This window comes from Leucoraja erinacea, chromosome 8 (assembly GCF_028641065.1).
Source record: "Leucoraja erinacea ecotype New England chromosome 8, Leri_hhj_1, whole genome shotgun sequence".
Classification (NCBI taxonomy): Eukaryota; Metazoa; Chordata; class Chondrichthyes; order Rajiformes; family Rajidae; genus Leucoraja; species Leucoraja erinaceus.
In genome coordinates, this window is record NC_073384.1 from 57,669,021 (window position 1) to 57,682,679 (window position 13,659).

General features: G+C 40.6%; 1 protein-coding gene across 1 annotated transcript in view; it reads right to left on the bottom strand.

The window, feature by feature from the left end:
* The window catches only part of vash2 (vasohibin 2), a 108,132-nt gene that overhangs the window by 72,292 nt on the left and 22,181 nt on the right, over positions 1–13,659 (bottom strand). The window contains exons 2-3 of the mRNA XM_055639764.1: positions 12,245–12,333; positions 8,283–8,339 (exon numbers count right to left, since the gene is read on the bottom strand). Coding sequence (XP_055495739.1) covers positions 8,283–8,339; positions 12,245–12,333 — 146 coding nt within the window. The remainder of the gene's footprint in view (positions 1–8,282; positions 8,340–12,244; positions 12,334–13,659) is intronic.

Genomic DNA, 13,659 nt, shown 5'->3' on the forward strand with positions numbered 1-13,659 from the left:
ATTACACCCTCGCCAATGTAAGTATAAGTACACAAGGCACCATCTTGTCATAAAATGGAGGCAGCCAAGAGGAATGCTGGGAAAAAAAACCGCTAAACAGTAAGGTTTAAAAACCAGTTGCAGCTCTAATACAGAATATGGAAGAGCATAATGGCTGTACATAATTTTAATAAACTTTCATTTTAAAATAAAAATAAGATCACAGACATTGAAATGTTAAGAATGAGAAAATTAAAATAAGTAATTTACCTTTCACCCCGTACTTTCTAGACCAGGAATTTTCATTCAAATGAATGGGCTCTCCAATCGTACATGAATGGCAGAATTCCCCCACCTAATGCTGGGGATGGCAGCATGGTCTGGCTGTCCTGTTAGACTCCACATGAAAACCACTGTCATTCAGCGTGCCCCAGGTGCATTTTAGGTTTTAGTTGTAGTTTCAGCGATACAGTCCGCACCGACCTGCGATTCCTGCATATTAACACTATCCTACACACACTAGGGATAATTTACACTTATACCAAGCCATTTAACCTACAAACCTGTACATCTTTGGCGTGTGGGAGGAAACCGAAGATCTCGGAGAAAACCCGCGCGGTCACGGGGAGAACGTGCAAACTCCGTACATGCAGCACCCGTAGTTGGGACCGAAGCCGGGTCTCCAGTGCCTCGGGCGTTGTAAGGCAGCAACTCTACCGCTGCACCACAGTGCTGGGGAGTGGGAAGCAACTGAACACCAGCCATTTCTTATGGAAACACTGGTCACATTTGACCCATCCCATTGATTTCTATGAGGCAGTGCACCAAGAATCATTGTTAAACTGAACATCAATGTGACCTCGGATTTGTTTATCGGAACAGTGTCAGCGGTAACAACGTGTTCTTTGGTTGATAGTCAATGCATGTTTGCTCGGTTGATTTTTATTCCTGATCAGACGCAAACATGGTTTATGTTTGACCTGCAGGCATTGGATATCCTACACAGATCTCATTGTTGCCGCAACAGGTTATAAAATAGAAACAGGTCACCAGTTAACAACATTAAATATTAATTCTGTTTATCTTTTCAATGAGAAGCTGAGGGTTTCCAACATGTTCTGGGGTTTTTTTTCCCAAATGTCCAGCATCTATAATTACTTTTAAATCTTTAAATTGGCACAACTAAAGACTTTTAATCACCCCACCCCCATGGTACATTACTTCATAGCTTAAATGCTATTAAATAAGACTTGAATCTTTATTTACATATCAACTAGATTTACACTCCTGGGCTTGTATAATGTAAATATAATACAAAATGTCCTGAAAAACCTGTTCTTATACAATAGCCAATCAACCAAATTACTACAATAACAGTATAGACGCTGGGAGGTCATGTTGCAGTTGTATGAGACGTTAGTGCGGCCGCTTTTAGAATATTGTGTTCAGTTCTGTGCACCATGTTATAGAAAAGATGCTGTCAAGCTGGAAAGGTTATAGAGAAGATTTACAAGGCTAAAGGGATTGAGCTACAGGGAACGGTTGAGTAGGCTGGGACTGTATTCCTTTGAGCGCAGGAGGATGGAGGGCGATCTTATTCAGGTGTATAAAATCATGAGAGGAATAGATCGGGTAGATGCACAGTTTCTTGCCCAGGATAGGTGAATCGAGGACCAGAGAACAAAGGTTCAAGGTGAAGGGGATAAAATTTAATAGGAATCTGAGCAGTGACTTTTTCCACACAAAGGGTGGTGGGTGTATGGAACAAGCTGCCAGAGGAGGTAGTTGAGGCAGGGGCTATCCCAGCATTTAAGAAACAGTTAGACGGGTACATGGATAGGACTAGTTTGGAGGGATATGGACCAAACATGGGCAGGTGGGGCTAGTGTAGCTGGGACATGTTGGCCAACGTGGGTAAGTTGGGCCAAAGGGCCTGTTTCCACACTGCATCACACTATGACTCTATGAGCACCATAGGAGATCTGCTATGTTTTGAATAAATTCTGATCTTTATTCACATGTGCACAATTTTGTCAGAGTGTAGTATTTAAAGACACAAGGTTAATTTTGACTTTATCACAAGGTCAAATCAAAATTGTGCATTTTATACTATCGGCCAAAATTATCATTTCCCGACACAAAGAACTGTGGATGCTCGTTTACAAAAAAAAGCAATAGAGTGCTGGAGTAACTCAGCAGGTCAGACAGCGTCTTTGGAAGTCATGGCTAGGTGATGTTGCAGGTTGGGACCTTCTTCAGAGTCTCCTCCAAAAAATGCTGCCTGATCTACTGAGTTACTCCAGCACCATGTGTCTTTTTTTATCATTATCGGCATTGGACCAAGAACAGAAGAGTCATCAAATGCTGGAACGGATGTTGTATAAGCTTGCAGGGCCGAGGGTTAATCCACACCCACTCTCCAGAGCAACTTTTCCCAACTTCTGCCCTGCTGCAGGAGGTGGTGGCCTTGTCAGAATGAAATACCTTACTACATAAAAGTGATAAACGTGAACTGAAAAAATAAATCATGACCCCTAATGTATAACAGATAATGGTGAGGCCAAAGGCATACAAGGGTTTCAGAGGTTATGGGAAGAAGGCAAGAGAATGTGATTAGTAGGGAGAGATAGATCAACCATGATTGAATGGTGGAGTAGACTTGATGGGCTGATTGGCCTAATTCGGCTCTTATCACATGATCTTATGATACGCTATTATGTTATGGTTTATAATGGGACAGAAACATTTAATGAGGGCAATTGCATGCTCTAAATCAGGGGTCGGCATCCTTGTTCTGCATAAGGGCCAGGCCACATCTGTGAACGGATGGCGGGCCACATCTATCACATGTACACATGGATCCCGCCCCTTCGAGGATGCCACTCATACTCACTCGTTCCCGGCCTATTGACAACCCCGATCCCGACCAAAGATCATCGAGTGGATCTTTGATCCCGACAGTGAAGCCCAGACACAGAAGGTGCGCGACCGTGCCGGCGGCTTTGCGCAGGATGCGGTACAGCCAGAGCTCGGCGTTGCATTGCAGGCCTACCTAATTGCATCCTTGCGTCACCGCGCCTGGGCGCCACGGCCTGGGAGGTTCCGGAGATGATGGAAGTCTGTGGGCCAGATAATTATGTGGTAAAAAATACGCCTGCGGGCCGGGTGATTTCAGGGTATGGGCCACATTCGGCCCGGGGGCCATAGGTTGCTGACCCCTGCTCTAAATAGAGAAAGGAAAATACTGACGCAAGAGTCTGCAGATGATGGAAGCCCTGTGGTTTCCAGTGATCACGGTTCAATCCCAATTTTCCGATATTGTGTCCGTGTAACTTATACATTCTTCCTATGACCCTGTGAGTTTCCTTTCATTGCTGTGGTTTCCTCAGGCATCCTAAAGATGTGCTGGCAGGTGAATCAACTACAAAAGTCACCCATCGGTACAGCTAATTTGGAAAATAACCAAACAGGAGCATTAATGTACATGTGAGAAAGAATAAAATGCAAGGAGACTGGCAGGCTTGCTCTGTTGGAAGCCAGCATCAACTTGATGAACTGAATGGCGTTGTGTTGTAAGAAATAGATAACAATTGAATAGTGAAAAGTCACTGTGCAAGAAGGAACTGCAGATGCTGGTTTAAACCGAAGATAAACACAAATAGCTGAACTCAGCGGGCCAGGCAGCATCTCTTTAGAAAAGGAATGGGTGACGTTTCGGGTCGGGGCCCTTGAAAGGTCACTGCCAGTCAACCTCCCTGGCACTGATATTTTATGTGAGGTGTCCCTTTACTTCAGGTAATTCTTAATGAAGATGAGAAAACTGTAAAATCTTGACACAGATTTGCTATCTCTCTTGAACCCCTCTTTCTTTCTCAATCTGGTTTGCCTTTTCTACCTGATCTTGTTATTGCAATCTGATTCGCTACATGTTCTTCACTCTCAGTTGTTGTGTCATTAATTTCACGATCCATCCACCCTGAATAGCAGTAGAGCTACTGCTTTACAGCACCGGAGACCCGGGTTTGACCCTGACTACAGGTGCTGGCTGTACCTTCTCCCCATGCGTGGGGCTTTTTCCCCAAGATCTTCGGTTTCCTCCCACGCTCCAAAGACGTACAGGTTTGTAGGTTAATTCGCTTGGTATAAATATAAATTGTCCCTAGTGTTTGCAGGGTAGTGCTGTAATGTAGTGTTAATGTAGTGCTAGTGGTGCGGACTCGGTGGGCCGAAGGGCCTGTTTCCGCTCTGTATCTCGAAACTAAACTGAAATATAAAGTTGCTCAGATACCCTTGTATCCTGGTCTCCCTGTTTTCATTTTCAGGAACATGCGTCACAAAATAAACTGGGAAAATTTACTCAAAGTCATTCAGAGTCTCCTCCAAAAAATGCTGCCTGATCTACTGAGTTACTCCAGCATCACGTGTCCTTTTTATCATTATCAGCATTGGACCAAGAACAGAAGAGTCATCAAATGCTGGAACGGATGTTGTATAAGCTTGCAGGGCCGAGGGTTCATCCACACCCACTCTCCAGAGCAACTTTTCCCAACTTCTGCCCTGCTGCAGGAGGTGGTGGCCTTGTCAGAATGAAATATCTTACTACATAAAAGTGATAAAAGTGAACTGAAAAAATAAATCATGACCCCTAATGTATAACAGATAATGGTGAGGCCAAAGGCATGCAAGGGTTTCAGAGGTTATGGGGAGAAGGCAAGAGAATGTGATTAGTAGGGAGAGATAGATCTGCAAAACAGTTGATTGGAAAATGAGTGGATAAAAGCCAAAGATAAAAAGGCAACTGGTTGCCAATGCTGTTCCCACATTATTTGAAGCCCTTAATCAGAAAAGTTCTGCCTGGTTCATTTCGATGATTTTATTTGGTTTACAGAGGTTCCATCTTAAACTAAAACTTCTGGAGGCTTCAGGAAGGTGTATCTGGTACCTTCTCCCAGAGTTAGAGTAGTAATACACCGGGCAGGTCAGAGATCTGTTGTGGAAGCAGATAATGACATATTGTACTTGGTCACTAGGATTAGGTTATCTGTATCAAGGATTTACAACACACATTCTTCCACCATTCCTTTGAACACTTGCATGCTTTGTTAAATCTGTTTTTCAGCTTCCCTATTAGGAGAAATGGTTTGATTACATTTTCACCGTGGAGCTAAAGCACAAAATGTGTTCAATTAAAACACAGAAAATGTAACATTGGCTAATCATTAACAATCCTAGTTAATAAACATATTTCGTCTATTTTAAAAATAGCAATGATGTAATTCAGCAGGCAGCTCAAACTATCTCTGCTTCTCTGCAAATTTGTACTAAATGTAGAAATGTCATAAAACTGCAGAATATATCATTGATAACAATATTAGTTGGATGGGATGATTATTTAATATGACAGAACAAGAAAGCATTTTTTGTTCTATACACAACGTGTTACAACTTCATATTTTCTCACACACACACTCACAAAAGGTCAGGGACTCAGGATGGGTCTGTGATGAATCAGAATTTCTCTTCAAAGTTATATGGGGTTGTTTATCAGGCAATAAAATGTTACATTTCCACTGTTCTCAACGATTAAAGGCCGATGTGACGCAAAACGCCTGTGAAAGTACATTATCTATCTGATGGCTGAATAAAACAATTATAGTTATTGCAATGCATGCATTTATGAATTAATCTGACTCGTGAACCAGATTGAAAATTAACTAGGCATTTGTTCTTCCAGCCATTATATAAGGAATGATTTTGATCTGAGCAAGAGCCCCAGCACGATTACATTAAAATCCTATTAAAATCAACGTCTGCAGTAAGATGCTGCAGATGTTCTACCAATCATTGATGGCCAGTGCCATCTTCTTTGCTGTCGTGTGCCGGGGTAGCAGGGCGAAGGCTGCGGACGCTAACAGAATTAATAAGCTCATCAGGAAGGCTGGCTCCGTTCTGGAGGTGGAGTTGGATTCACTGGAGAAGATCTTGGAGGGAAGGATGCTCCTCAAACTGCGGAACATCTTGGACAATAGAGGTCACCCCTTCCATGACACAATGGTCAACCTGAGGAGCACCTTCAGCAATAGACTGGTTCCACCAAGATGCAGCACAGAATGGCACCGGAGATCCTTTTTCCCTGTGGCGATCAAACTGTACAACTCCTCCCCCTTCTGCCGTGGGGTAGACTGACTGCCCCCTTCTCCCCAATCTTTGCACATCCCCAAACCTAGACTTTCCACTCGGCACTTTAATTTCATGTTTCATGTATCTTGTTGTATATTATGACTGTTGGCCGACCAATTTCCCTCCTGGGATAAATAAAGTTCTATCATATTGTATGGCACAGTGGAACACCGTCTAAAACGTTGGTGCTCGTAGAAATTCTCATCACAGTGAAAAATTACCAAGACAGATGTGTACAGCAATTCATTCTTCCTTCCCGCACACAACTAAAGCATGGAATAGTCTTCACCCTGCCATAGTTACTCAACCAGATGCAACTGAATTCAAGGTAGCTCTTCTTCTCCAAGAATCTATTTTTGCTTAAGTCCACCCTCCGCCACCTCCAGGTTAAATTCAATTTGGAATATTTTGGAGGACCAAGAACCATGAACAAGAACATAAAGCACTTGGATGTGCACCTGACAAACTATGAAGTGCTGGGATGTTGGATTAAGCTGGGAAGTTCTCTCAACCAGTACGACCATGATGGCCCCCTTTTGTGTTGCGCCATTTCTGCAATTCTATTGTTGAAAAAAAACCCTCTACTTTTAATAATGTTACTTCCAAGTAGCTGCAGATATTAAAATTTAATAGTATGTATAACATTAAGATGGGACAAAATTATATTTCTCAGCTCTAATCTATTTCGTTGTCTTTAATGCATTTCGTTGTCTCTGTACTGTACACTGACAATGACAATTAAAATTGAATCCGAATCTGAATCTAATCGCTTATGACTTATGATCTAATGTGCTTCATATGCACACAGCACTCACTCCCGAATCTCTGCATGCATGGACAAAGAAACTCAACCAATACCACACAATAATTAATCACCCACAACTGCCATTTAAAAACATAAGGGCCTCTCTTTCAGCTTTGCAATTTTCAAAATCATTAATACCCATATTGGAAATCAAAACACAAGAAGGTATGGTTAGCCAAAGCAATTTTTAACCTGGATTACATTTTGCATGGTTCTATTAGATTTATTTCCATTTGGCGTAGCATTCAAGTGGAAAGAATTGTAGCTGTGATAACAACAGAACTCTTGTGACAAAAACATGCCAGAACATGTTGAAATTAACAAAGCCATTGTTCGTCGTAATTTCTGCAGCTAAGCTTGCACTCAACCATGTCTCTGGTTTTGCTAACTCTGCATTCAGAAATCAATTGCTGTAACAAAAATGTTATAAGTCCTTCTGTAGGCAACCAAAGTTCAAAAAGCGAATTAATATTTTATATTTAAATCTATTTATTAAGGATCTGCTGGCGTGGAACAAGTGAAAGGAAGCTGGAATTTACTTGTTTACTGCAGGGGCACAGTTAGAGCTTGTACAATGCTGAGCTGTAACTGTTTAGATCATGGGCTTGATACACAGAAATTGGCAAGTACTCTGGCATTATGAATTAGTCTCACACAAGGCAATATCTTTCCTTGGAGGGCTATCACAGTGCATAGCACACAATAGGATCCAGGTAAGACCAGGGGAATGGCTGGGGTCCGGGAAGGGACCCTAAGCAGCTGAAGATGACAGGGAGAGGAGTCATGAGAATGAGGAAGGGAGTTGAAGGCTGCTTTACAGAGAGAAAGCTTAAGGGGGCATGAAAGAAGGCTCAGTACACGGATCAATTGTTCTTATAGTTCTGGTAGTTGGGAGTGGAGATAGAAGTGCCCGTGATCGCTAGTTGAGGTGGGGAGGGAGCAGCAGTGGGAACCTGGCTAGGTACAGTGTGTACAATTCAAATGAGACAAGGAGGGAATGCATGGGCGGTTCATTTGAAGTTCCAAGTGCATGGATCGCCATCGAGTAAATAACTTACAGCAGATCAACCCAAATGGAGTTCTCAGCTACAGACTGCAACCCCAATTACCCTTTGCAATATATTTTTCATACAGTTGATGCATATACCACAAGGAAATACAGTATTTAAATGGCTTGCGTTAACAATTCCAATTCAAACATAGTTTACTTGCGCAGTTAAAAATAAATTGTCACATTGCACTAAATCATCAAACTCTTGTTAAGCCTCAAATTGTATTGAATTCTGCTTCTTGGCAGCAAAACCAGGCAGGCACTTACCAACTCAAAGGTCTGATTTTCTTAATTTCAAAGAACTGAGTTCCAGTGTGATTGTATCTGTCATTTATTAAGCTAAGGAAATGGCACGTTCTGGGTCTTCTCAGAGACAGATGTGAAACATCAAATATTATTTAAGCTTCTTTTACAGTTATGTCTCACCAAACCTATTCTTCAAGCTATAAATGATTTTGAGAATTTTAAGATTCTACACTGATCTGTTGCAAGACAAATAAAAATCAAAAATGAAACATAAGTACAACAGCTGTTCTGCAGCAGATTTGCATGGTATTTTTTTTAAAAACTGAAACCTCATGGAAATTTATTGTGATCTGTGCAGCACCGAATCCTTTGTAGTAAGAAATAACTGTCAAAAATAATTACATATTTGCAAACTGTGCATTGTTATACAGCCATGCGTTGGAGCTTTCTTCTCTACATAATTTTAACTGAGATCAGCCTGACACTGAAGTCTCCCAGCACACATACAGATAAACAGTGTTGATTATTAAAAACTAAGCAGGATCCCTTGGCAATAGACTTTAAGATGGCAAGAAGGAAATGTTCATGCAGCTGGAACAATGGTGCAGCTAGTAGAGCTACTGCCTAGCTGCACTAGAGATCTGGGTTCAATCAATCTCGGGTGCTGTTTAAACATAGTTTGTACGTTTGCCCTGCGAACAATTAGATTTCCTTTGGATATACCGGTTTCATCACACATTCCAAACATGTGTGGGTTGGTAGATTAAATGGCCACTGTACATTTTCCCTGGTGCATCAGTGACTGGTAGATTCTGGAGTAGAGAGGGGTGTGAATTAATGAGCATGTAGTAGGTATGTTGCAAAGCCTACCTGAACGTCGCTGAAAATCTGTCCCAGCCCGTGTGCGCGATTTTGGCGCCGTTTAGAGGGGGGCAGGTTTAAAACGCTATTTTCCCTAGGCTGTTCAAATCGAGGATGTTCAGCCTAGTTAATTATTAACGAAAAATCGCTGGAAGATTCCGTCACTTTAGCTATTATTACTTTTAAAGGCTTTATCTAGTTACAGTAGTTTAAAAATTAGCCTCTAAACCCGTGACCACCGGCAACCGGCAGGATCTCATACAGGGGACAACAGAAGGTAAGCTGTTTATTTTTACATTAAAAAGGGCTTCTTAAGATCCCTTTATACAAAGTTTAATGTTGCGAGTAGCTCATTTTGGGCCCATTATATCCCGCAGTATTTTTCTGGGCATTTGAGGGCACAAATCCACCGCAATGTGAACGTTCTAAACCAGCGCGTTCACAGGATCCCACTAGAAAGCTGATTTAAATTGACTTTAATTTACAGCAATTGAACACTAAATTCCTTCCATTTGGCCTATAAATTAATGTCAATGAGATTTAAAAATCATGTTTTATTGTGAATTATTTGTGAATATTATTTGGACACTTAGGCTATTTAAAAATGTTAATCATTTATTAAGAAATGGATAGATGTTTAGATTTAGTAATTGAAGTTTGAAATTAGCTACAATTGGGTAACTAACTAATTATATGCTTTAATTTCAGGTTATCCAAGTAAGATTGTTTTATATTTGTTTCAGAATGCTTCAATCTATGATAACTGAAATTTCATTAGGTTCTCTTAATTTTTAAGAAAGTTATGGGCTTTTGACTGTCCACGATCACAGCTTTTTTGTTATGTCCATAGAAAATCAATAGGGAACAAGATGCTAATTTCCGAGTATGAAAATGGCCATAACATTTTAAATACTTGAGATATGAAAGTGAATTAGGTGTCAAATTAAACTTCTTTTTATGCTTTATCTGATGGGATAAATTGCAGACGTGATTTTTTAAATCTCAAAATTTTGTAACATTGCTACATGTAGTATCTGTGTAAGAGAGTTGTTGATGGTAGGCACAGACTCGATGGGCCAAAAGGCTTGTTTCCATGCTATCCTCTCTACAACTCTATCCATTCATTCATCATCATTGAAAACATTAGCGACGCAGTGGTGCTGGTTTCCATCAGGAACGGTGACAGACGCACCTCCAGATCCTGCGGACATCCACTGCTGGACAACTCTATGACAGCTTAAAATGTCACAGTTGATCTGCCAACATTGTTTAGTACGAGCGTCAGGGGTTATGGGGAGAAGACAGGAGAATGGGATTGAGAGTGAAAGATAGATCAGCCATGATTGAATGATGGAGTAGAATTCAGGTGAGGTCGGGGGAAGTTCCCCTTGCACGGGTACCATGTAATCCCGTGCTACCTGTTCCATGGTCGGATAGTCAGCGACTAAATCGTCTCCCCCACCTGGTTTTGCCAGGTGAGGAGGGGGCTGTGGACCCCCAGCAGGACCAAAAACAAGACCTGTCAAAGGGAGGATGAGCTTCTAATGAGCCAACGGCCATCCACACTTCAGTAGAAGTTGCAATCACTGTCGTACATAGCATTGTAAGGAATTATGATAAAGCACACACACCAAAATCCTATACTTCCAATGGTGAAAGTCCGCAGGAATGGAGGACAGAGATGTGTGGTGTGTCAGTCACCGTTCCTGTCGGAAACCAGCACTACTACGTCGCTAATGTTTTCAACGATAATAATAAATAATAGTAGACTTGATGGGCCGTTGCTAATTCTGCTCCTATAACTTATGAACTGACCAAAACTGGCCCTCTGCTAAACCTCAGTCATTCTCCATACATAGTTGGCTGAAGGATGCTGTGCAGAGATGCTTTAGATGGAAATGATGCAGGCGAGAAAGAAAGGATAGTCCAGTTAATCAGAAAATTAAAATATAACTTTGCTTTTTTATTAAAATTGAATGAAAATAGTAATGAATTTTAAAATGCACTAGCTGACAAATGCCAACATCTTTTTCTCCTTCCCTTAACAAGCAACAAACATTATAAACATCTTAATCAAATGCTAGTTTATTAGTTTGGAAAGATATCTAAAAAAATAATGCAAGTACAACTACTGGCTTTCAGAAACTAAATCACATGTTTCATTTAGTCTTCAGAAAAGACAAATGTATTTTGTCAGCTGTTGGTTATAGATATGACTGGTGCTTTAAATATCATAATAACCAGTGAAGACTTAAACCATAGGGGGTACACGGCCTGTGCCCATTTGCAACAATCATTCATGAGAGGAAAGCTTAAAAAATGAATCTTTACACTCAAACCTTGAACCATCTGTTAATTTACAAGATGTGAGACACTCCATCTACATTGAAAAGATGGAGTGTCTCAAACATTTTATGGCTATATAATAACAAATTAGTATATTAAATTAACATTTCCTATAATTTAGGCTTTAAAAAAAATAAATGTTCTTGTTATGTTCAAGGAGTCCATGGTTGGACCGAAAAGAAGTCAAACACATTCTAAAGAAGAAGGTCCATAGTAATGAATACATTAATACATCACTTTGTGAAGGGAAGGGTAATTGGCAAATAATTGAACAAATAATTGGTAGTCGCAACTGATTTTCAAAGTTACATGGCCTTGTGGAACATTTCTAAGCTGATAATTTCAATATTTTCAAATACATTAAAGACCACTCAAGCACCCAATGTTATTAATTTTGTGCTTAAAAGAAACAGAGATAAATGATCAATAAAAATGAGCAGAATTAAAAAATGGTTGTTGATTAAATTTGAAACTTCAACAAGATGGACTGCACATCAAATCTAACACATAAAATAGCTTTCCATTTTATCCCATGGATTAGCTCCCGGTACAAATGAGTATCAGAACTAAGATGTTGCTTCCTTCTTATAACATAAAACTAGAGGTTGTACATAGAATGGATTACGGTATTACATAGTTGGCACCTAAAATTAGGTTCCACTGTACTGTTTTGTGCTGTATTAACTTCTAATAAAATAAACAAAAAAAAAAAACAAAAAAAAACAAAAATAATAAAGAACTAAGATGTTGCTTGACGTTTAATGTAGAAAGGATACTGCAGAAGCTTCATGTAACTTTGTATTGTGCGCAGCCACTCTGGCACTGACATGGACTGCTTGTACTTTGGCAGTAACGGCACTGGAGGCTGAATAACACAAAGGACAGGTGTTAGAGGAGATTTAGGTCATGAGATATCTACATCACCCGGTGCAGGTCCCAGCGCAAACTTCTGGCCAGCAAATATTTCCATCCCTTTGCACTGATTTGTTCTTACCTAGAACTCTTATGAAACAAAAAAGGTAAAATTGTGAAGAAATTGGGCATCACAAATAACAATATCAGAATTGAATATGATCCATAAAATGAGTACCTGTATTGAATGATTGATATGCAGCGTTCAGGTTTCCATACTTCATTACCCCAAATACAAAGGAAGGGAGATTTTGTGTTCAATAGCAAGGCAATCCATTGTCTCTGAGATTGCAGTGTTGTACCTCACATAGGGCACCAATTCTAATGGGCGGTACATTGATGCAGTGGTATCGTTGCTCTTAGAGCCACTGGGGTTGATCCTGACTACAAGTGCTGATGGCACGCAGTTTGTACATTCTCCCCGTTACCACGAGGGTTTTCTCCCGGTGCTCCAGTCTACTCCCACATTTCAAAGACGTGCAGGTTTGTAGGTGAATTGGCTTCTGTAAAGTGTTCCTAGCGGGTAGGATAGAACCAGCGTAGGGGTGATCACTGGTCGGCGTGGACTTGGAAGACGGAAAGGGCCCGTTTCCTCGCTGTATCACTAAACTACACTAATTATTGTATGTGCACAAAAAAGCTGGAGAAACTCAGCGGGTGCAGCAGCATCTATGGAGCGAAGGAAATAGGCAACGTTTCGGGCCGAAACGTTGCCTATTTCCTTCGCTCCATAGATGCTGCTGTACCCGCTGAGTTTCTCCAACTTTTTTGTGTACCTTCGATTTTCCAGCATCTGCAGTTCCTTCTTAAACACTAATTATTGTATTACTGGAATGGTAACAGTTAGAATATATTATTAGATATGCCAGTTCTTTAAACAACATGAATTCATGTGTTCTCTTTTAAATTGTTAGATTGTTGGGAGGAATATGTTGCACATGTCTCTGCAGAAATATGCCACACTGTTCTGCTCACTCTACATTACATGGGGTTTTTTTAATGACATCTGCCGAGTGGAATGCCTTCCTTTTTGAATAAATGCATATTTTTGCATTCTTACCTTGAAGGGATGTTTGCCTGCAATGTAAGGTGTCAAGATGTATGGGCTTTATCATGAAGAGATACTTCCTGTTAATCTACAGATCAAGTGACCACTCAGAATCACAATCAAACTCAAAACAACTGCACAGAATACCAATCTCATCCCATGGGAGGCGAACAAAGAGAATCACCATGCATGGATTTTGAGAGAATGAAATTGTGGTTCCTTCTTTCTCGG